General features: G+C 45.1%; 1 protein-coding gene across 2 annotated transcripts in view; it reads left to right on the top strand.

Moving 5' to 3' along the window:
• Positions 1-24681, top strand: part of ACVR2B (activin A receptor type 2B) — a 96019-nt gene that overhangs the window by 64797 nt on the left and 6541 nt on the right. Inside the window, exons 1-8 of one of the 2 annotated variants that reach the window (XM_053950146.1) lie at positions 2746-2794; positions 10463-10670; positions 14670-14770; positions 17021-17172; positions 18512-18655; positions 19735-19878; positions 20721-20869; positions 24399-24513. In XM_053950146.1, the coding sequence (XP_053806121.1) occupies positions 2746-2794; positions 10463-10670; positions 14670-14770; positions 17021-17172; positions 18512-18655; positions 19735-19878; positions 20721-20869; positions 24399-24513 (1062 nt within the window). Of the gene's footprint in view, positions 1-2745; positions 2795-10462; positions 10671-14669; positions 14780-17020; positions 17173-18511; positions 18656-19734; positions 19879-20720; positions 20870-24398; positions 24514-24681 lie in introns of those variants that run through there. The other variant, XM_053950139.1, reaches the window with a different exon arrangement.

Below are 24681 nucleotides of genomic sequence, written 5' to 3'. Positions count from 1 at the left end.
GAATCATTGCAGTTATCCAGACATTTCTTCCGTGCCTTTCATTATTGTAACAGAAACAATCACTGGAAGTTGCATGATGGTATTGGGTTGTGCTGCATTCCTTCCTCAGGTCGTTTGACAGCAGCTTTTTTCAGTAGACCCAAAGGAGAAAGTTACATTTCTGTAAACATGAGACAAGTCCTGGATTGTGCTGTAGCCACGTGGGAGAAAATTCCATTGTAAAAGAGGCTCTTAAAATTGCTCATGTGGGATTTGCTATTAAGAGCGTAAAGACTGGAGAAATGGACTTCTGATTTGGCTGGCAACTTGCTTCTCATCCTCAAAGAATTTTAGGAATGTCTTTACTTCCTTTTGGAGGGCTTAAGGCTAGTTTGTGATTGCAAGGGCCAGAGACTTGCTTTTTTCCTGCCTCCCTTCTCTTTTAGAGCTGGCTTCTGCTAGCTTGTTAACTCTTGAAATACCAGTGTACACTGGGGAAAGAGCATTTTAAAAATCAGTGTTTTCTTCTGCAAATCTTGAAAGTTCTGAAGGTCTAGAGTGTAATGCAAAAGATGTCGCTTGCACCAAGGAGTTATCAAGCATTTGCACGTGTACTGCTGTGGGCTGGATGAATGTTTGGGATGTGGTAATGGATGCTTGTCCTTCATCAGTGTAAGACTGGCTATAAATTGTGCTTTTTTGTGCACTGCACTTCCATCATGTTCTCACCCTTGGAGCTGAAACGCACCAGGGTGTCAGACCATCGGTGATTGCTCACGTGCTGGGGGGAATGCAGGTCAGACTGGCAGCTAAAATGTGCATGTTTTATTCTCTAGAACATGAAGGAATATGGGGATTTCTGTCATAGTGTCTTTTGTATAGCATAGGAATGGTCTTTGCCCAAAAGGACTTGATTCCCCATCAACACAGTGAACCCTCAAGCTTTGCTGCACCTCAGGGCTCTGCAAAGAGCTGGGCAAGCATCCCCTGCATGCTCCTGCACCATTTCTTGTCACTGAAGCCCTTTGTTCCTCTGAAACAGAAGTTTGTTTTCTCAGGTCAGTAAAGAAGAGACCCCAGGTGGCACCTGCCAACGACCATCCATCATCATGTTGGATCTGAGGTTTGAACTTAGACATCTCTAAGATTTTCATCTCTGTCTCTCCCTCCCCTTCAACTGGCTGGCAAAGAGAAGCTGTGATGTAGCAGAAATCTTAGAAACCTGATTTCTAGGTAGAGATAATCTTATTCTACTGAGAGCATTTTCAAATTAATTCTTCCTTGAGTTTCCCACTTGCTCATGTAATCTGCTGATTAAGTGACTCATCTCTATGGTGTATTTGAATTCTGGTCAGTGATGGATTTTAAAACAGTGATTTTTGAACCGGTTCCATGGTTTAGAGTGGTTGTGGTTTTTTATTGCCTTTCTTCCTCCATCCTACTGAGAAAACTGCTCAGCTCCGAGCTTTGATTATTTAAGGAGAAGAGGGTGACAGAAACACAAACAAGGATCATTTAGTTCTTGGGGACACGTTTTCCTGATGCTTGACCTTTTGGACTTCCCACATCTTCTTGTCCATTTACATGCATTACAGTTTTTCCAATTACCAGTGAATTAAATTTGGAATTGTGGTATTTGGAAATGTCAAGCAGAATCAATAGAAAAGCACTTGGGGCCCAATCTTAGTAGACTCAGCACATTTTAAAGCATATTTGAAATGTCCCTGCTGATAAATCTCAGAGGACCCTGTGTAGATTATGAATTGAGGTGCTGCTGTTCTGGTACCAAAGCTCTCTGTGGCTTGCCAGGTGTGCTGTGCTGTGTTGGACACACATCACTCTCTCCCTGGAGAAGACCTTAAAAATCAGGAGCTCTGAAAAGCATTTCTGCTGGTGGCAGTGTCACAGGATGATGACGACAGTGGGATGGAGCAGATGCATGTGAAAAAGCTGGGAAAGGCATCATCACATGATTATTGCTGTTCCTTAAACCTCTGCACTCTACAAGGAGATGCTCCCATACCCTCATTCCTCTGCTTGGAAGGAAATTCATTTTCCAGGCTTGCTTTGAAAGCTTTTCAGAACTTCACTCTGTGTGGGGAAAATATTTATGAACGAACGTGATTTCACTTCCTCCTCCCATGCTCTTTGGAGACCCCATGCTGGCTCCCGAGGAGAATGGGAGAGAACAAATGATTGTGTTCTAAATGTCATTTCAGAACTTGCTGCATATTTTACTTAGTGATTTGTGGAATCTGGTCAAGACTTGCTCTCTATTTGATTTTCAGGAGTGCAGTTGGAAATACCTTAATCTTGCAATTAATCTCTAATATTTTCCGTTACAGAGGCTGCAAAGTTTGGCTGCTGAGACACCTTTCTGGTAGCTTGTGTGCAGAATGCTCAGCCCACAAGGGGCCATTTTTCATGCCAAAGAGTAGTCATTGCTGTTACAAGCCAAATAAATGGCCTGCTTAATGCTTTTATAAATGCACACCTCAAACTCAAGGGGAAAAAAAAGAAAAATTTTAATAACTTTATGCCTGTTTGGAAACTTGTGGTCTGGGGGAGAAAATACAACCTCTCTTTATGGAATTCCTCTGTGGAGCAAGGCATTTTCTTGGTGTGGCTGTGCAAAGGAAGCCTGGAGATTTCTTCTAGTGAACTGGGGGGATGGAGGAGCATCATTTCAGAGATGCTGCCTGGGGTGGCATCCTCGGGGCTGGTCACACGAGGACAGGGAGCAGCTCAGCAGCTCTGGGAGTCTGGATGGGATCTGCAGCTTCTCGTGCTCTCCTCCACTCCACGCTGTGCACGGGCAGGCGGGGGGCAGCAGGGCCCTTTTTGGATCTGTGACTTCGTGCTCATCGGGGCTGGCTTGAGTTTGATTCCATTCTCTTTGGTGTAGCTGAGGAGGAGTAGTGTCTGTGCAAAAAAAAAAAAAAGGAAAAATAAATTAGGAATTAGGCCCTTTTTGTGTGTTACTACTAATCTGGTTTGAGCTCTGCTGTCCAAATTGCCTCGTTTGTGACCCAAAGTGCATTTAAACATGAACTGCAGAGCACCACGGCATTAAATGCTTTTGATTGATCTCCCTGATGGTTTTATTAAAGAACTAAAACCTTTTTGGGGGAGACAGATACAGTTAGTGATGTGAAGGGAGAAATGTAATTACATTTTTGGCTTTGTCCTTAACTGGAATGATACAAAATAGGATTTTTCTAATGGATAACTAAAATGATCTCTTCTTTAAATAAAATATAGAAGTGACCCTCTGAGTTCAAGTCAAAAACGTTCTGCTTCCAAAAATTGATTAACTGCTGGCAACATTTCTGTCCTGCTTCACACCGGGCCAGCCAGCGACCTGGCCAAACCTCCTTGGATCACTCTGCTTGGCCAGAGGAATGATTTACTAAGCCTTTTCCTGAGTGATCCTCCCCTTTGGGCCAAGAGATTACTCTCATCAGCTCTGTGTGCACGTATGTATGTGTGGACACTCAATATTTCACTCAGCTGAGTATCTCTGTCATCTCACTCGGCTCCGTCTTCCCTCTGCAGGGTCTGCCTGGTTTTGTGGCCTTGTGAGGAGCTGGGATGCTCCATGTCCTTCTCCAGGTCCTTCTCCTACCCATGCTGTTTGACTTAAAGTACCAGGGAAATTATTCAGAAGAATGGAACCATTACAGCGTCCTTTCCCTGAGCTGGTAGTAATAAGTCCTAAAACACACTCCTTACATTTTATAAAACAGGTTTTGCAGTCTGTCTGGGGGAAAATTCTAATGAAGATCTAATTATTTGGAATAATTTTCTTGTTATCATTTACTGACTTAAAGTTAAAAAAGATATATGGGGGGGGTTGCTACACAGATGTCCGTGGAAGCTGTGAAGTGTGAGTCATGGTGTGAATATAGAAGCCCTGAGTTGTCATCCCTGGTGAGCAGGGAGGATGTATTTCTTAATATTAAAGTTCCTTTTTTAATTTTAAAAGAAAATGTCTTAAAGCCTCCTGTCCTTTTGAGAGTAGTTGTCAATGGCATCATTGCAGGTTACCATGGCAATATATGCTGAGATAATAGATTAACAGCCATTGATTGACTCGAAAACTTGGAGCTCTTTTACTGTGGGATAAACCAAATCTATTGACAGAAAACAAAATTCCAACTTATATGTTCCCCTAGCGTTACACCTTTGCTTTCTCAGTGCTGCCTGTGCCCAGATTTACCTGATCTGGCTTAAGAACCAAAACATTTTGCAGTAATAGATCCTTCTAATTAGCCATTCCTGCATCCAGCTGGTTGGATGGGGCATCTCTGCCTGGACAAACCCTGGCCACTGAGGTCCCCAAAGGTGGAGTGAAGTTTTGGCTTGAGAAAGAGGCTCTGCAGAGTCACAGGGGCTTGTTTCTGCTCTGTTGTTTAAAGACTTTAGTGAAAGAACAGGGGATAAAAGCAACAAGTCTCCAAATCCTCATGTGCAGTTACGTGCTTAACCACAGATGTCATCATGAGTTTGATGCTTTGCCTAAAGATGTATTTAGCCCCTATTATGTAAGTACAGCAGGAATGAAATCACCCCACTTGGGGAATAAATGCTGGAGCAATGCTTAGAAATCTCACATTCATTTTGGAGAGATGCAACTGGGTGGTCTTTCCAGAGCAACATTTTCCAAACATTCCCAGTCACAAGCCTTCTTCAATCTGGCTTGATTTTGAATATCTAGCAACAACTATTTGAAATTCTTTAATTTTGCAGTCCTGCACGCGATTTCTGGGCAGGTGTCTGGCAGAGGGAGAGCAGGGAGGCAGCAGCCCTCTTTCCCTGCCTTTCCCTCCCCACCAGTGCCTCCAAGAGCGCTCCACACATGCTTGGATTGTGGTTCCCCACTGGAGGGTGTGCCAAAATGCAGCTGTGGGTTTGGAGGCAGCTGGTTTAGCATCCTCTGGGAAGGGGGTCAAGTGGCTCATCCCAGCAGATGCTGCGCTGCAAGGTGAGCACCCAGCAGCCCCTGATTTCCCAGCTCTTCTCACCCCTGCCACGGTTTGAGGGAGAGCTCTTGAAAGCAAACCCAAACCTCAAACAAAGGGCCAGACTTCCATAATCACACGTACAAGAATGCATCCGCAGTTGCTTAATTGCTGCGTGCAATTACCCTCCAAATTAGAGGGCAATTACCCCAATTCAGTGTACAATCTCTGCCGTTTTATATTATAAAATTACATGTACAAATAGCTATATAGGGACATAACGAAGTGTTTGCAAATAACTTCAGTTGCATACACTGTTTCATATATAAAGCCCGGTGGTTTTGACAGTCAGGCAAACAGACTGTCTGGTAAATCACTCAGTGTTTATGCAGACTATTTTGACACATCCCATCTTTTCGTATATACTTTCATTTTAGGTTTTCAAAAGGGGACAGGCAGAGATAAAGAGCTGAGATTTATAGCAGCCTTCAGCCTTGGGGAAGATATTCCCTATGTATCTAATTATGAGTTAGGAGCCTGGCAACTGCTAACACCTAGACCTGGAGTTGCTACACTGGATCTTGGCTATAATTTAGAAGCTGTTGGATAATGATACAGCCTCAGTGATCTGTCAGCGACTCCAAATTAGGAGAGCAGGGTTTAGTCTCAGATCAGCAGTAAGGTCCCATGTCTCAGCAGGCTGAAGTCCTTCAGTTCACGGGGATCTTTTTTTAATGAGCTCCCTCTGTGCCTTGTAACTCCCAAGTAGAGGCGAGAGGTCTTCCCATGTCGCATGGTGCTTCGACTGCTCTTCCCATCATTATGTGCCTCAGATGGGTGCTGGGGGTCTTGCTTGGCAAAAAACCTAGTGATACTTCAGTCATTTGGAGCAGAAAATTGACCCAGGGGAATCAGCATAATGACAGTTCCTCAGGACTGAGGTCAAAAAGTTGATTTCCACCCCAAAAATGGGTGATGGTGGGTAGCCTCCCTCTGCCCGAGTGATGTATGGGAGTTATTTGGGCTTGGTATTTTGTGTAAAGGTATTTCTGTGCAGCTTTTGTTTGAGGACAAGCCACACTGCGTCATCCCTGAAGCGCTGGGTGGATGCAGTGGGATGCCAGAAACCCATCTGCTCCTGCAAAGCCTGATTCTTCCTTAGACTTTGATTTCAAACAGGACTTCAGGCTTTATTGCTTAAATGACTATTTGTGGATTGTGATATTAAAAAGTTGATTGTTTTTGCCTGGCTGCTGGCACGAGGCTCTTTTCCATGGAGAGAACTGGGGCTGAGAGTGGGATGCAGTGCTGGATATGCTGTGCTCCTGCCCCATGTCCATGCTCCTGCCTTATGTCCATGCTCCTGGCCCACATACATGCTTCTGCTTTGCAACTTTTTTTTCCCAAATTTTGCATTGTGGCTGGAGGAATATGCTAAGGCAGGAGAGGAATGGGGGCCCAATGAAGGAGACCAGGTTCCAACAGCGATCTTCAAACACTTGCATAGCAAAGGTTTTATATCTCGTTGCACCCAAGTCCCATTGATTTTCTGCCAAAAGTTGAGCAGTTCTCTGGGGTGTTTATTTGCCTTCCCACCTGAGCAGGATGTTACCAGGCAGTGCCACCAAATGAAGACACTCAGGAGCTTTCCTATGTACCAAGGCTGCTGTGAGGGAGATTACAAGAGTGAGGAGGGGGAGAGCAGGACTGTGGGGACATAACCCCTGTAATCTGTCTCAGGCTGTGGTTTGTGACTGCTCTGAAAAACTTTTGTTTCAGGAAAGGCCCTTTTGGCCAAAATTAATGGTGTCACTCTTGTCAGATCCTCAAGTTTGGTAGAATGCTTCTCTTGAGCCAGGTTGTACTGCTGGGGGCACAGTGGAGCCCAGTCAAATCCTTGTGCTGATGCATCAGCTGTGTCCAGTGGAGGGAGACGAGTGCTTCCTGCACATATCTTGGGGGAACACCCTCTGATTCTTCTTGCAACTTGAAATGAAAAGCAGGACATGGTTATCCATGCCTTTGTCACTTGGAAGAATCAGAATATTTTGGGCTGGCAGGGACCTTTAAAGGGCATCTAGTCCAACTCCCCTGCAGTGAGCAGGAACATCTTCAACTACATCAGGTTGCTCAGAGCTCTGTCCAACCTGACCATGAATGTTTCCAGAGATGAGGCATCTACCACCTCCCTAGGCAATCTGTTCCAGTGTTTTATCACTCTCATTGAGGAAAAATATTTCATCCTTATATCAAATCTAAATATTTTTTTTTAAGTTTAAAACCATTACCTAATGTCCAGCTCAGTGTTTCTTACAGACCTACGGTGGCCTTGGGGGTATCCATTGCTCAATGGGGGAAGAGGAGGCAGGAAAATCTACACAGCTCCCTGGGGATGGATGAGCAAAGCTCAGATTTCCTTCTCTTAGTCACCACCTTTCTCTCTCAAAGGGACAAGCCCCTGTTTTGACTCCCCCTCCCTCTGTTCAGTGAGGGTTTTACTGCAGCGAGTGCAGAACAGGCAGCTAGCTGCAAACTTTGGTCTCTGCGTGATCCATTACAGAGCAAGGTGTGAGTGTTTCTTGATGAGCTAAAGCAGCAGGTAAATTAATACCCAGACCTGGAGCTCTGCCCCTTCCTGCTGAGACCATCTTGGGTACAAACAGAAGGGTTTCTTGCAGTCATGAGCACCCAGCGGGGCGAGGATCCTACCAAATGGCTTTTAAAGAGATCTGAAAGCAGGTAACAAACACACAGGTTTTTAAAGTGTCTTCTTAATGCAAGCATCCTTAGGAGCTGTTATAAAGAAAGCATACATCTATTTAGTCATCTAAAACTTTATGCATGCTTTTATTCAAATCATCTAAACTTTAACAGCGGGGGGGAAAACTGGGAAAGGCCTTTTTCCTGGCGCGGCCGCTGTTTGCAGAGTTGGGTTTGCGTGTTTGCAAGCAGCTCTTACTCTTCAGCTGCAACTTGTTCCAGAAAAGACAACTGTCTTGGGGGAAGGGAGCCTGGGCTCAACACAGGATTTAGCAGCCTTGGTTTGCTGGTCCCAGAGCTGATACAGCTCCTGCTTCACATCTTTTCAACACTCCCTTTCCAAAGCACAGTGGAAATATCAAATCTCACCGCAGCTCTGCGCATTGCATTGGCTGTTGTTTATGGTGGGGAAAACAGAGGCTACACAATATTGCCTGAGGTTGCAGATGATGGTGGCTGAGCTAGGATTAGATTTTGGAGCTGTTTTCCAGTGAAATGGTTCATTAAACCTTCCAGCTTTCTGGGAGATGGAGTTGGGGAGGGAAAGGAAATTTCTGTCTTGATCAAAAGTGATATTCAGTTTGGGATGATAACAATGGTATTGCAAAGTGTATTTCCAGGAGTGGAGAAGAAGATGATAAGTGAGGATTAGGTGTCAGATACCAGCTGGACGCCATGTGACATATTACAATGAGGGTGGTGAAACTCTAACCCAGCTTGTCCACAAAGGTGGTGGCTCTAGAAGTATTCAAAGTCAGGTTGGATGGGGCTTTGAATAACCTGGTCTAGTTGAAGATGTCCCTGCTCATTGCAGGGATATTGGACTAGATGTCCTTTAAAAATCCTTTCCAACCCAAAACATCCTATGATTCTATGCTGTTATTTATTATTTCCCTTATAAGTAAAAAGATATTGCCCTCCACCCCCACACACAAGAGAAAGCTCTTTTGCTTTCCTGCTGATTTAGCCAGTATTTAGCAAAAATGCTTAATCTGCCCTAAAGAAGCCCAGTCTAAGTATCAAGAGAACAAATATCAAGGCTTTAACAAGGACTGTCAATATTGACATTGTTCTGTGTTGAGGGATATTGGTAGGTTGTTTTCATTATTGTAAGCAACTTGTCAGAGGAAAACTCTGATGGAGCTTTGCAAGAGCTGATAAAACCTGCAGGTGCTATTGAAATTGAGCGCTTGTTCGTGTGTGCTTTGAATATAATTTCCAGTTTCAGAAGTCAGCTTTATGACATTCTCATACCCTTATTCCCTTGCAGTCTCTCCCACGATGCAGATCAAGCAGTCTTCCTAAGAAGTGTTATTGAAGGATTGAGCACCTCAGCAGCTTGCAGAGAGATCTTCCTAGTGTGATGAGTTTTATCCATGCCAGGAAAATTTGCCCATTGCTGAGTCCTGGTGTTGGGATTGGGAGCAGGTTGGACCCATCACCCCTAGTTTATTCAGAACTGTGGTTTTCTAGCTAGAAACGTAATTCTAGGCTTCACAGAGGTCTGGATATTTTGGGAGCACAGCACTTTTGTTTCACCATCCTGTGGGACCTATTTGTGTTTTCTACACAGTTGTCAACACATTTTATTGAGATACCTACATTTTCCATGATTGCAATCCATCAAAATAATGGCCAGGCCTGACCTTGCCTTAGGTTGGGTAATCCCAAGGAGAGATGGCTGCAGGGCATTTCAGGATTTACAGAATCATCATGGTACAGGGCTCATGATATCTTTTGTGTTTGTCTGCTTACAAGATGTGTATTTGTTTCATTCTTTGTTTTGTTTTATACTAATCCTCAAAATGCCACAAAGCAGAGTATTTCCAGATGAAGAGAGAATTTCTGAGGTTTAGGACAGAAGAGGTCACCTGTAAATATCAGTGTTCCCTTATTTGACTCTGGTTTTAATGGATGTGTCTGCAGTTGTATTTCAGTTCTGCCACATGGTGGCTATGGGGGAATTGTTTCCCTGGGGGCAGTAGGAGCTCCACAGTCCTTTGGTACAAGGCTCTAAAGCAGGGAAGACCCACGGGCTATGGAGACTCCTTTGTTTGTGGTGGCCAAGCATCCATTTGGGGTGGCCAACGTTGTTTGGGGAACAGAATTTTCTGTTGCTGAAGGTCTTGCTTGGGTGCAGAGGCACCGTGAGCTGTGTCAAATGCAGCTAAAAAAATGGCATTTATCATATGGAGTCTTACCTGAGTAAGCCTGAACCAGGATCAAAGTGAGGAATGGCCACTGGTCTGGCCCTGCTCTGCAGGATGAATATTATCTGTTCTCAGTTACATACGTGGAAGAAACTGTGCATTTTTAGGTTGTGTTTCCCAAAGTAGTGGTGCACAGGGAGAGTAACTCCAGTGCATGACATCCCAGCAAGCATCAAGTAGCACCCTGGCAGGTTGTCTTTGCTAAACAAGGATTCTGTGGTTAGACATTACTGGGTATGCATTGCCTTGTGCATCCCCTGTTTTAGGGTCCTAAGGTTCAAGCATTGTCCAGAGGAGAGCTGGGAAGGTCTCAGCTGGGCTCTTGACTTCACAATGAGCTCCTGTGTGAGCTTAGTCAAACCTGACCTCTCCATTCCCCACCTCACCCCAGAGGAGAAGAATAATCTCCACACTGTGCTGAAGCTCACACTGCTGAGCTGCTCAGCTCCTAGGGAATCAAATGCACGCATCACCTAAAAGAGAGCCATACAATCCCCAGGATCTATTTCTGATTTTGCCTGAATGTTCTTGGGGCTTGATTTTTGTTTTCAGGGCCAGGCCATGGGGAGGCTGAGACAAGGGAGTGCATCTACTACAATGCCAACTGGGAGCTGGAGAAGACCAACCAGAGCGGCGTGGAGCGCTGCGAGGGGGAGAAGGACAAGCGGCTCCACTGCTACGCCTCCTGGAGAAACAACTCGGGCTCCATCGAGCTGGTGAAGAAAGGCTGCTGGTTAGATGACTTCAACTGCTATGACAGGTAACATCCCAACTGGTTTATCTAAATAAAGGTTTACTTGATCCTCTACGTGTAAAAGCTCGTGATTTTTTTGCATAGAGGAAAAGAAGGCAAGTCCAAGTTAATTGGCAAAAGCATCCCCTGGAATTGCTTCTGCTGCTAATGCAGCTCTCAGAATTGTCACTTGCCTGCTTTGACTTTCTAAATAGAAGTTGCAAAAATCACTTTTAGGGGTTTTGTGTTGTGTTTTGTTTTGTTTGTTTTTTTCCCTAGCAAAGCTTTGATAATTCTGGCATTCATTGAAAAACCTGTCCTGTACCATCAAATGAAGAGCAATATGTTCTTCCAGGAGCATTTGGTGATATAAGTGAAAACTTGGAATCATTTAGAGCTGTCTAGAAAAGCACAGATATCTGGGGGTGGTTAGGGGTTGAGATATTCTGACGTTTGTGATGTTGCAAAAAGTTCCACTGTTCTTTGGCTGAGTGAAGAGGAGGGCCAGGAGAAAGAGTGGGGAGCAAAAGCAATGTGAGTTTGTGTGTCACTGCTTGTAGCAAGCTGAAAAGGAGTGAGGTTTTGTAGTGTGAAGGCTCCAGCCTCATTAAATAGCTGGGAAAATTAACTAGTCTTTTCTCACTTCCCTTGATGCAATTCTACAAAGGGGAAAAGAATTACGGCTAAAGAAAACAGCCCTATGAAGTTTCGCAGCTGAAAAGGACAATGTTGAGTAGCTCTGAGCTCAGGGTTTCTGTTAAAAAAAACCCAAACCAATGACCAACCAAGCCAAGCCAAGCCCAGCCCTTTCAATAAGGATTAGCAACATAAAATTCAAGGGTTTCCTTTGATATAACACCGATGTAGGTTGATCTCAACTTTGTGCAATTCTCAGTTGTGCATCTTTGTAGCATCTCGTTCTGAAAGTTTTAGGAAGATCAGGTGCTAAACTGTGGGGTTAAGCTGGAACTAGATTTGTCCCATGGCTGCAGTGTTTTCTCCCTTTGGTGCTGTACACTTCCTCTGCTTTTGTGCCTGTGTCTTGGCTTATCTCGACTGTAAGTTGTTCCTCGTCTTTGTTCTATTATTAGCTCCAGAGTTACTTTCCTACCACACCTATTCCCTTGCCAGTTGAGTAGCCAGGCTCTATATATAGTTAAATTTTTATTCTTTCCCAATAAATCAATCCTCCTTGGCCCATTAGTCATCTTAATGCCGATTCTTCTGAGAATAGAAGGTCACTGTAGTTTCCTACTTCCAAGCAGAAGTGTTTACTGTAAACAGATTTCTCCTTTCAGTGCCTGCTCTCATATCCAGTGACACTTGTATTGTCACTGAGTGTCTCTGCAGGGATGTAGTGTTTCTTAAACTCTGTCATAATGTGTTGCTCTGTTAAAATGGTAAAAACTTTCCAGGGCTCCTCACCAGCCTTTTGCAGCCCTAGAATTGAGCATCCAGTATTCCATTGCCTGACTTTTCAGAGTCACAAGTTCCAGGGCAAAGCTAAAAGACCTTCTGAGAATTAAAAAAACAGTACAAATATCAAAAGCAACATTTGAAATAAAGGTTAGCTTTAATTATATAAAGGAATAGACCCTCTTTAAGTGCAGTCCTTTTCAATTTCTCTCTTCCCTTGAGTGCCCTTGGCAGACTTCCATGCAGGCAGTAGTGCATCCCAAGGTGGCAAAAATGGGTAGGAAGATGATTTTTCGATCAGCAGTGCTGTGTTGATGCCCTTTGTATCTCTGGCTGTATCTCTGGCACCTTTGGATGCCGAGTTTCTGGGAGCAGCCTTGGCAGATGCACCTGTATCCTGTGTCCCTGGATGCAGGGCATGGTCCTGTTCTGGTGCTGCAGCTGCTTTTGGAGCAGCACGTGCTGGGATGTGCCAAGCGCTGCCTCCTTTGTGTCAGAAGAATGTGGAAAAATTTTGGAGCGCAAGGGTTGGGACGTTGAGGGTGACGGCTCCTTACTCTGTTCTTTATCTTGAGGAAACAAGAACGTGGCACATGTACATTTAAGGTTATAGGAAAAAGGTAGTGTTTAAAAATCGACTTGTGTGCTCTCGTTTATTTACACAGCCCTGCCGGAGAGGTCATGTTCGCATTCCCCTGCAGAATACGTGAACCGCTCCGAAACGTGCCCTCCCTGCCACAGAAAAATGTGTCATTCTCTCCCCCTGCCTCAGCTGTAATATTTGCTAAGTGTAACATGTCATACATACCTGGATGGCTTCACTCAGAGACAGGGATAATGAACTGCAGATGTGGAGCAGGCTGTTTTCACTCATTAGCTTGATTTTTTTAACCAACAGATTTAGCAAAGGATGTGTTTTCTATTGAAGGCTCCAACACTGATGCTGTTACATCCAAAGGGCTTGTTATCTGATTTCACAAAAAAGCATCTGGAAACGCTGTTTAACTTGTTGAAACATCTTTGTTCATTTGAATAAGTCAAATGGCTGCCTTTTTGCTTTGAAGTTGAAAAAAATGAGAGCCTGAAAAACAAACCAAGTGCTTCCCAGCTGAGACCTTGGAGGAGACAGTTTGGCTATAGCCATTTTTTTTTCCCCCGAAGGGAGTAAAGCACTGAAAACTACCCAGAGCTAGGATTGAAGGGAGCCCTTTCCATTCTTCTCGTGGCAGTATGTCAGTGATAACACAGAAAGGGAGGCTTGGCATGGGTTCAGAAATGAGTAATAATGTCAAACGCATATGATTGTTTTGCTACTTCCTCCAAGTGGTCGAGGGAAGGAAGTTATGCATATAATTTAGCTGGGCTTCAGGAAATAGTTTGATACAGTTCTCTGTGGAGAGCAGCTCTGCAAGCCTAATAACTAAAACCAGAGCATAGCACAGCAAAAGGCGGCAGGGAAGGGAAGCAGCATTTAAGAAACAGAAAGAAATGACAGCTAAAGTACTGCAAAAAATCACTGCACATCTCTTTTGGCATTGATCTGTGGGGAGAGGGAGTATGTGTGGAAGTGGAGTTGGTTTGATCCATGGAAGTCCCCTAAGGCCTTGCACAATGTGGAAGGAAATCTCAGTGCTGGGAAGGCTGTAGCAGTACCTGGATAAGAGGCAAAGGCAGAAAATGAGAGCTGCAACCCGATTTTCATAAAGGTTTTTCTGCAGAAATAAGCTTTTTATGGAGGAGATAGCACTTAAAAATTAAACTTAAAAACTCTAGAAACAAAGTGAGAATCATAGGAGCCTCGAATGGTTAGGGTTGGAAAGGACTTGTAAAGATCATCTAGTTCCAGTCCCCTGCCATGGGAAGGGATACATTCCACAGGCCCAAGGATGATCCAAGTCCCATCCAACCTAATTTTGTAACACTTCCAGGGATGAGGCATCCACAGCTTCTCTGAACAACCTGCTCCAGTGCCTCACCACACTCAGAGTAAAGAATTTGGCTAATATCCAACCTAAACCTGCCCTCTTTCAGTTTAAAGCCATTACCTTGAGCTATCACTGCATGCCCTCAGACCTGCAGCTCTCTCCTGCTGCAGCAGGGCTGTGGCTGCCGCTGTCTGGTGCCCTTCGAGTGTGCAGAGCTGGTGATGCTCAAGGCTGTGGGAGCAGCCTTAGCTCAGCCCTCGTCATGTGTGCTTTATGGCACAATCTTTAATTGCATCATCAAATACTTCTCTGCCCTGGCAGTGTTCATATGGGTTGTGGGAAAGTCACCGCTCAGGGACTGAGGCGTCTCTCTGTCGTTTTTCTCCTTCTCATTCTGTTAGCAGCAGCGGCTGTTATTTATTACTCACCATCTAATGCCCTCAGTACATATGGAAGCATTTGTTTCATTTGCAGTCTTTTCAAGGGTCTTTGCTATCCACTGGGGTGTTTGAGTGCCAAGTTGTTCTCCGTAAGTGGAGACTGCTGATCTGTGCAGTGCAGCTGCAGGAAAAGGTGTGTGGAGAAGACAATTTGGGGCAGGTTGGCTCCCAAAGACAAGAGGCAGGAGTTGGCTGACAATGTTTTTCTCTCCCCTTCATTCCGTGTCTGTCCCTCCCTGGTGCAGGCAGGAGTGTGTAGCCACAGAAGAAAACCCTCAGGTGTTTTTCTGCTGCTGCGAGGGCAACTATTGCAATGAGAAATTTACCCATTTGCCTGAAGTCACCGGCCCAGAAGGTGAGTGACTGGGAGGACGGGGAGTTGGGGTCTCTTCCTCTAGACCCAGTTTCCAAGGACATTAATAGAAACATAGGATGTCCTGAGTTGGGAGGGGCTCACAAGGATCATTGAGTTCAACTCCTGGCCCTGCATAAGAAACCTCCAAGATTCAAACCCTGTGCTTGTGGGTGTTGTCCAAATGCTCCTTGGGCTCCGAGCTTGGTGTTGTCACCACTTCTGTGGGGAGCCTGTTCCAGTGCCCAACCACCCTCTGGGTGAAGAACCTTCTCCTAATATTTATCCTAAACCTCCCCCGATTCAGCTTCATGTCAACATTGAGTTGTTGGAGGTTTTGGTGACGAAGTCAGAAATCCTTTGGCTAAAGTTCTTTAAGAATAGATTGTTTCACTCTATGGCTAAAGCTGTACCAACACTTTGGATACCATCAGTAAGGGTTAAGTTTTCTTTACGGTGGACAGTTCACTGTGGGATGTTACAAAGCAAAATCCCACACAAGGGGAAAAGGGTAGAGTGATTAATATAGCATGGATTGAGCCTTAAACTCTTAAAAGGTGTTTAACACCTTCCTCATTAAATTCACAGGTCATGAGTTTCCAGATACCTTAAGCATCTGGGATTTTGCATTTGATTCTATTTTGTTGATCTGGGGATTGAAAGGGAAAGGGTCTGTGTGAACTTTCAGAGTCTGTGGATATGCATCAAGGAGGAAAAGTAATAGCAGGACCTTCTTCAGAGGCTAATAGAAAAACAATGATTCTTTTAGGTGTATAATTTTTAAAATATCATTCAATACAAGCTATTAAAACAGGTGAATATTTTCCTTAGGTTGGTTTGAACTATCTGCATTTACTGAGATGTTCCAGTAGACCTTTACCAGATTTTCCTGGGCTGTCCTGATAGGTTTTTAATTGTTTACATGGGTTATATTATCTCCTGTTATTAACGTACCCGTAGCAACCTAGTAGCAAATATTCTTTCTCTCACAGTTTTTTTGTTTAATTTGGCAAGTCTTGCTATTTTTTCCTTCCCTGGCTCCAACATAGCAACATGGCTCCATTTAGTATTCCCATTGTTTGTGTCTCAACTGCACTGATGTAATTTGGAACAAGAACTACTGTGGGAATAGTGCATTTGATTGTGGCTCCGGCAGCATTTTACTAAAAACTGACAACTTGTCAATCACTGTGAAAGGTAAAGCAATGCTGCAAGGGATTTCGTGCTGTCTTAATACATTTGGAAGGGTTAAGAGGAGGAAATGTTCTGCTTTTGTGTATCCCAACAAGAAATACCTATCTTAAATAAAGGTCAGATGGAGGCTCAGCTTGCAAAGTGTGGTTTGGGCCATTGCAACTCCATTACTAACATTACTTCTATGGAGAAGAGAAAACCATGGAGCCTTATGAATACTGTTGCTTTACATACCAGAACTGTAAACATGTCATGTTTGTGTCTTTTTGTTTTGTTTGCCCTCAGCAATGCGCTTTTGCCCATTGATCAGCCAAAAACCAATGTTTGGGTAACCTTAGCCAATGCATCAGGCTTAGATACCATATATTTAACTCATTAAGCCCTGAAAAATTTCAACTTGTTTGGTCAGTGTGCCAATAGTGAAAGCCATTCCTCCACATCTTTCATGATTCGATATAAATCCCTCTGATGGATGGGGTGTTTGGACCAAATTCCTTCCTGAAGTGTCCTTTGAGCCCCAAGAACTGGAAATTCTTGGTTCTGTAAAAATGGATTTTTGCATCAAATTTGGCATTTTTGGGCTTGAACGAAACAAAGACAAAACTTCAGATGTCACTCGCTATCACCTTGTGTATAAAGATGCAGATTCTTGGTGTAATTGTACCTCAGTTATATTTTTGGCACCTAGTCCTACCCCTTTACAATTACCACAGGGAATGTTTTTCATCTGTGGAGACAGAGCTTGGCCAGCCATCCCATCAAACACCAAAGGTGGTCCATGTAGCATTGGAAGGCTTGCTTTGCTGACACCCAGTGTAAATATGATTAAAGACCATAAACACAGAGGAAAAAGGTTTGTCCATCAGTGTGAATCAGACTGTAAAGATGAATTTGAACCTTGGGGCTGTCATCATGGGGCATGCCAGCCAGCACTGTCAGCTTTGGAGTGGAGGGACAGATGGGGTTTGGTTGCCTCTGGATGTGCAGCTGACGGTGCTGCTGCATTCCTGAAGGTTCTTTTCCCTCTCTTACCCTGCTCTTTTCTCACAGTCATATACGAGCCGCCGCCGCCAACGCCCTCCCTGCTCAACATCCTGGTGTACTCCCTGCTGCCCATCGCCGTGCTGTCCATGGCCATCCTGCTGGCCTTCTGGATGTACCGGCACCGGAAGCCTCCCTACGGCCACGTGGACATCATTGAGGTCAGGGAGTCACTCCCCTTTGTCTGGGCCTTGCAAAAGGCACGGGGGCTGCTCAGTGTGTCTTCACACCTACTTCTGCTTCACTCTTTTCAGGTGGCCTAACTCTTCTTCTCTGCTCTTTGAAGTTGGTAGCACAGTTGGCCATTATGGAAGTGTCAGACTGATGGGTTTAGGTGGGGTTACCACCATGTCTGAGATAGCTGAGGGAGGAATTAGCCCTGCTTGGTAGCTGCCCTTCCTCCCAAACTCTCAAACCCATTGCCTGATTTCAGCCAACTTCGTAGAGCATCATAGATCTAAGAGATGATAAAGTTCCTGCCAGCTTTATGAGAGGAGGGAAGATGCTTTCCCTGATGAAGCTCAGGTTTTATGAACCCTCAGAGAATGGATCTAGGAGGCTTTGGGGTGACCTAATTGCAGCCTTCGGTACCTGAAGGGAGCCCACAAGAAGGACGGAGGGGAACTTTTTACAAGAGCATGTCATGACAGGACAAGTGGGAATGGGTTCAAATTGAAGGAGAACAGGTTTAGATTAGATATTAGGAAAAAATTCTTCCCTGTGAAGGTGATGAGGGACTAGCACAGGGTGGCCAGAGAAGCTGTGGCTGCCCCATCCCCCTAAGTGGTCAAGGCTGGATTGGATGGGGCTCTGAGCACCCTGGTCTAGTGGAAGGTGTCCCTGCCCATGGCAGGGGGGTTGGAACTGGGTGATTTTTAAAGCTCCCTTCCAGCCCAAACCATTCTATGATACTGTGAACCTTTCCCATCTGAAAGCAGGTAGGACAGAGCTCCAACCCCACACGTCCTACAGGGTCACATTTTTCTCCTGGACAAATGCAGAGTTTAAACAGATGTGATCTGTATGATGCTGACAGACCTGTTCTCTGCCCATGGCTGGGGTGACATGGAACATGCTAATGTAGTGAAGAGCAGTGGGAGGTTTTAGATATAGTTGGCTGTCTGGTCACAAAGATCTAAAGTTTCCCACTTCCAGCAGGAGGTAGCCTTGAGGACATCAGTGCTTTACAGCCCAAAATAATTTTTGCTTTGAAAACACGGGAGAATTCAGGTTTTGCCCAGAGCATGGCAGGCAGCAGTGTCACAAAGTGACACTTGGAGGTGCAGATTGTTATATGTGTTCTATACCAAAACCCTACAGAGCAAGCGAGACAGGGAATTTCAGGCTGTTCTTGCTGCAAACAGTTCACCTAATTAATTTGTATTAAATAAATGTAACTTCTTCACACTTCTTTCCTCATGTGCAGTCTCTCAATTCCTCCCCTCCCTTTATTTTACAGTCCAGCTTCAGCTGGTGACAGTGTTTCTTTCTCTTGTGCAGGATCCTGGCCCACCACCCCCTTCTCCCCTGGTTGGCCTAAAGCCCCTGCAGCTCTTGGAGATCAAGGCAAGGGGACGCTTTGGCTGCGTGTGGAAGGCTCAGCTGATGAACGACTACGTAGCAGTGAAAATCTTCCCTATTCAGGTGAGAGGGACACTGCACTAGGTTCTTACTTGCCAGGGGCTTCCTCACCAGTGCTGAGATGCTCTAAGTGCCTATGGAGATTATTATTTTTGAGTCATAACAAAGATGCATTTGGACTCTTCTGCTGGGGGAAAAAGTTCAAGAACCCTTCCTTCCTACACTTCTCCCTGCGTTATCTCATTACCAAATGCTTCCTGTAGTAGTGCTTGTTGCAAGGAGGGCAAAACCAAGCACATTCTGAAATCTACAGGGTATATTAACTTCCCTGCAAATGCCTGTGTTGTTTAAATCCAGCAAGGCAGGGTGCAGCTGCAGAGCCCAGAGTGCACACAAAGGGCCAGAGCCCTGCCTTTGTGTGTCCTGCCTGGGTGGATTGTAAATCTGGATCCAAACCTAGTGAGCAGTTTACAGGCAGAGCCCTGGTGCTGTGAGAGCTAATTGTGCTGCAGCATTTCTGTCAGCTCCTGTCTTCTGCTCCAGGAAGCCTTTGAACACTCCTGACTTGATTCTCTAGGAATTGCAGATGAAAAGAGTAAAGCAATCAAAAATCAAGTGAAAGAAAAATGACTAAGACATCTTTGTGCTCCTCTGCTGTCTCCTTCAGTACTTTTTCACCTCATATTTGTTGTCATACATTGCTAAAGGAGATCTGCACATCTTCTGTCCAAACCAGCTGTGACCTACTAGTAAATATTCAATAGAGCCTAGATTAGGTTTTGCAATTGCAGCAATTACCCCACAGGGCTGATCCTGGGGGCTGCATACACAGGCTTTCTCTTGCAAGTATCCTTAGGAAATCTTGAAAAATATTATTTCTCAGTAAGGTTGAGTTTGGCTTCCTCTCTGCTCCCCACACACGTCCTTTAGGAACAGCTGAGGATAATTTTGGAGAGGGGAGACTGAGGACAGCAACTTGTCTTTCTTCTTTAGGGAAAACAGCCTCCTTTTGAAGGGATGCATCACATCCTAACACAGGAGCATGATTTTTAGAGTAGTGTGAGCAGCTCTGACTGAACTGAAGGAGCTGTTTGCTTTAAAGGGAAGCATGATCTTTGATGGTGCATTTCTCCCTGCTTCAGGATAAGCAATCTTGGCAGAGTGAGAGGGAGATTTTCAACACTCCTGGCATGAAGCATGAAAACCTTTTGCAATTTATCGCAGCAGAGAAAAGGGGGACAAACCTGGAGACAGAACTCTGGCTGATCACAGCTTTCCACGACAAGGTAATGTATTGCACATACATTTTGGGAAGGCAGAGAGGGAGCTGGTTGTGATACATCAGGATTATAATCCCTGTAATCCCTCCAGTCTGTTCCTGGTGGGCCATGACTGTGGTAGCAAAGTGCTCCTGCTCCCCTGCTTCAAATGCCCTTTCTTTAGTTTTCAATGCTTTCCTACACAAACAAAAGATTAATAAAAGTGGGATTTAGGAAGGGAGAGAGGCATAAAAGGCCACAGCTCACATCTGTAGTGATCACCATCTCTTGATGTGCATAGATGAGCATCGTGGGAGACAGATTTTGCAGACCCAACTTGCCCCTTGCAGATGGGCTCCATGTTTGCTTTTGAGGCTTGGGGCCCATCTCCCACTTCATGGATTGCTTTAGTTATAAACCATGACTAACACTTAAAACAAATGTGCAAATCTGGGGTTGAGCCAGCAGTGTTATCCCCCTGGTAAATCCAAGGTCTGCTTGAGTCAATCATTGCCACAGCCAGCTGATGCAATGCTTCATCTTTCATGGAATGCTTTCCCCTTGCTGAGGTTGGATGAATTGCTCTGGTTAAAGATGATTTTTTCCCTTCCTTACCTCCCTTCCCTTCCCTGGCAGATAAGTAGACATCAGGAGGTCTGTGCTGTCAAGGGTTGAAAACTCAGGGATACTTCTGATTTTTATTTTTCCTTTTTGCTTCACTAGTGATTTCCACCCTCCCCCCACCACCCCAGTAAATCAAGGCTCAGATTTTTCAAGAACTCTCTAAACCATTCTCTAAAGAGATGAGTTGGCACATCTATCACATAGAGGGGTCTATGATTAAGAACTGACAATGTCCTGTTCTGCAGGGTTCTCTGACAGATTACCTGAAGGGCAACATTATCAGCTGGAATGAGCTCTGCCATGTTGCAGAAACAATGGCCCGTGGCTTGTCCTACCTTCATGAAGATGTCCCCTGGTGCAAAGGTGAAGGACACAAACCTGCCATAGCACACAGGTAAAGCCTCTTTAGTTGACACTGTCTTCGAAATGATGCTGTTGAATGGAGGGGGAAGTTGTGCTTTTAGGAAGTAAAGGCCTTTTAACCCAGCAAATCCTGTGCTAAGACAAGAATTTTTTTCAACCGCATATAAAATGGTGAGGGGCAAGTGTCTTGCCTGTGGAATAGCACAGTTGGTAGTGGCTCATGGTAAATGTAAGGGCTTCTCTCTTCCATCAACTCTTCCCTTGTGGTGGAAAAGGAATTCTGCTGCTGCAGAACCACTCTTTTGAAAGGACTTGGCTTGATAATATCATCACATTATGATCTGTGTATTTCTATGGCTGTACCAGGAGCTGGACCCTATTTTTCCCTGATTTGGACTGATAACTCCACTGCGTGTCTTCCCACAGAGCCTTTGATCATTAGGTAAAAAATTAATAAACTGTGGAAAGGCAGAAAATGGCTGCTAGTAACTTTTCCCTGTAGTTTTATAAGGCCCAAATCATGCCAGGGTGCTTATGAGAGACACCACAGCAGGTGCCACCCTGCTCCTGAGACCTCCTGGCACAGCTTCAACCCACCTGGGTGGCAGTGCAGAGGGGACAGCTAGAAAGTTGAGTTGGGTTAAACCATCCTCATGCTTTAGCCCTTCTCCAAAGTCCCACACTGCTTGCCCTACATTAAAGCATCTCTTCTGAGTGGTTTGCTCGTGGCAGGGCAGGATGGCCGAGATTTCCAGAAGGGATTTACAGGCTGTAATCCGTGGCCATACTCCCCCGCCACCCACCGCATTTCATCTAGGAGGGACTTAAACCCCACGTCCAGCTGCAGCAATTTGTACCTGATCTAGCAGGCCTGGCTTCATGGATGGCAAGATAATCCCTGTTTTTGCAAGGGTATCCCTGCCCCCAAAACACCCCACCTCCCCAAACCTGAAAGTTTTGGAGAGATGAGGGCTTTTGAAAGAACCTGCAGCTGCCTTTGTGCTGCTCCTGGAGCTGACCCCTGTGTCCCTGACATTTGTCCCTGTAGAATAAAGGCAGTGGTTTATAGATGAAAATTCCTGAGGCTGGGGAACAGAGGAAGGCTATAGAAAGGCTTTAAAGCAACAGATCGTGCTCATTAGTGTCCCTGTCCATTTAGCAAGTGATAAAAGCTGTAGAATGCAGCATTTGTGTGAATTTAGAACATACCTAGTGGAGGAGGGGTTTCAGGACACAAGGGATTTCCCCTCGGATTACCCCACTCCTTTTAATTTTATTTTTGAAAGAAAACACTAAATGCATTTTAATCTAGGGAGGGGGGTGTGGGGGGTGTTTTTGAATGGCTTCCCACAGTGCACATGGCTGGAGATGCTGGGGTTGCCAGGTGGAGCTCCCCAGTCACTGCTGGGCAGGGGTTCAGCCAACTCCTCTCTGGCCCCCCCGGCACTACAAGGAGGATTAAGGTTATGGAATCACTTGTTGGTGCAAAAGTGCCCCCACGTGGAAGCTGCAAATAAAATCTCCAGTGTCTCAATCGAATTAACTCACCCATTACTCATAGTCTGCTTGTTCTATATTCCCTAGTTTGAAGTGCTATATGGAAAAAAAATTCTTCTTTTCACGCCACTTTTCTTTGGCAGTGACCATTTTAGGATGGTCTAATGCATATGATATTATGGGAAATCTACTTGGCACGGCTTGGATTTAGTCCTTCTCCCTGGCCTGGATACATTTGCATTGTAGCTCAGACTTGCCAGTTCAAGGTGGTTTGTGAAAGGAAGGAAGGAAAGCGTGGAAAAATGGGGAAATGTATGGAAATGGGGGGGGGATGGAATTGTAAAGGGAAATCCCTGCATTGTGTATCAAGATGTAGGAGTTAACTGTGGCATGCCTGAAGGGCACTGCAGGTGAGGAGCAGCAGCACATGCTCTACAGTAATGCTGGTTTACATCTTATTTCACCTTGGAACCACATCGTTCAAGCAGATTGTCTGATAATTTCTGTGTGGTCCTCATCTCGAGCCACTGCTTTGCAAAAATCTCATGCACAATCTGTACCATCCTGAGGGCATAATCCCCTAAAGCTGAACGAGCAAAGGCGTTTATCCATGTCATTAGATGATGGCTGTTTCCTAAGCCTGTGGGGAAACTGCTATAGCATGGAAGCAGGCAGTCTCTGGGATGACAGATAGTGGGAAATGCAGTTCTCCTGTGTAATGGAGGGGTACCAATGTTTTGGAGGCTCTGCAAAGCTGTACTGAGTCCCTAGAGCTGATGGAGGCTGGTTTCTGCTGGGGTTCACTGGCTGCATGGTGCCCTCCAACTTCACACCCACTTCCCCCATCTTAATCCTCAAGCCAGAAATGCCCATCATGCTGTGTTTAGCTTAGAGAGGATAAATCCTCTCTTCTGATATTTTAAGCTCAGAATCAGGGGCTGGGTGATTTTTGCTTGCAGTGCTTTGAGCTGATGCTCTGGCATCTGAGGCTGCAGGGAGCAGCCCCTTCTCTATGGTCCAGCAGTTTCTCTCTTCACAAAGAATTTTGACAGGTCTCTCTAGTGCAGAACAATCGTATCTGCCCTCATTAATTATTTTGTGCAGGCCTGCAATGTCCTGCAATCAGCAGGGTCACTGAGTGAATTGATGATAGGGAAGTTATAATGCTGAGCATACAGGACAATTGCCATCTGCTGTCTAAGGTCTGTAATTTAATTAGATTGCCAAACATTCCTTTTCAGATGAAAATGCAGGAAGCCCAGGGAACAGGGCTCGACTGGTTCGGCATCTCAGTGTGATCTTCCTCCAGCCCCCACCCTTCCCAGCCCCTGCAGATTTACCTGAGCTGCCCTGAAATGATCCTGCTGCAGCACAGGACTGACACAAATGTCCCCTTCAAGCACAGAGCCACCATCTCTACTGCAAATTCTTACACCTGCCTGTCAGCTGCCTGCTCTGACCCTGACAGCATGTCTGTGTGGCCTCAGCCCCTTCCCTGCTTGCTTTCCAACCCTCTGAATTCTCCAGGGAAGATCAATGCAGCAATTACAACAGAAGGCTGATAGATGACTATGGCAAAAGTCTGTTGAAGCATGTAGTCAGGGTGGAGAGAGTCTCACCAGCATCTGCTGATTTCCAGAAAGATCTAATTTTATAGGTAGGAGCAAACATCCTTACTAGGATAAAGAGTAATATACTCCCTTAACCTGCCTTGGTTTTCTTCTTGGGAATGAGAAGGGCCCAGAAGATGGTGCTTGGAGCAAGAAATGGTGCCTTATATACAGCTTGCTCCAATTAAAAGAGCTCCTTCAGATCAGATTTTACTTTGAGATTAATTCACTGTAGAGTTTGGCTGACTCTGTGCTGGTCAGCTCAGGGCTGCTTGGGCGTGTTTTGGGGACAAGGGCAGTGAGGAGCAGCCAAGTTTGCAGCACTGGCCATGCTGGGACTCTGGGGGAGAAAGGAAGAAAGGGCTGCTGAGTCTATAGACAATGTGTGTGCTGCAGTGTGATTTAGACACATGCCATGATAAACCCTTCCCTTACTTCTTGGCTTGTCCATAGGGACTTCAAGAGTAAAAATGTCTTGCTGAAGAATGACTTGACAGCTGTGCTAGCTGATTTTGGACTGGCTGTACGGTTTGAACCTGGAAAACCTCCAGGTGACACTCATGGACAGGTAATCATTACCTTTAACTTTTTAAAAAGTTGGCCTTGCCATAGCTTCTCTGGAACGGGGGCTAGTTTGTGTAGATGCATTTATTTCACTTTGAGATATGTATTTTTTCCATAAAGACTTGTGCTTAGACATAAATTCTGGGAGCTGCTTTAATCTGGGTCAGTGGGG

This window comes from Vidua chalybeata, chromosome 1 (assembly GCF_026979565.1).
Source record: "Vidua chalybeata isolate OUT-0048 chromosome 1, bVidCha1 merged haplotype, whole genome shotgun sequence".
Taxonomy (NCBI): domain Eukaryota; kingdom Metazoa; phylum Chordata; class Aves; order Passeriformes; family Viduidae; genus Vidua; species Vidua chalybeata.
The sequence above is the reverse complement of the archived record's forward strand: the minus strand, read 5'-3'. Positions and strand labels throughout refer to the sequence as shown.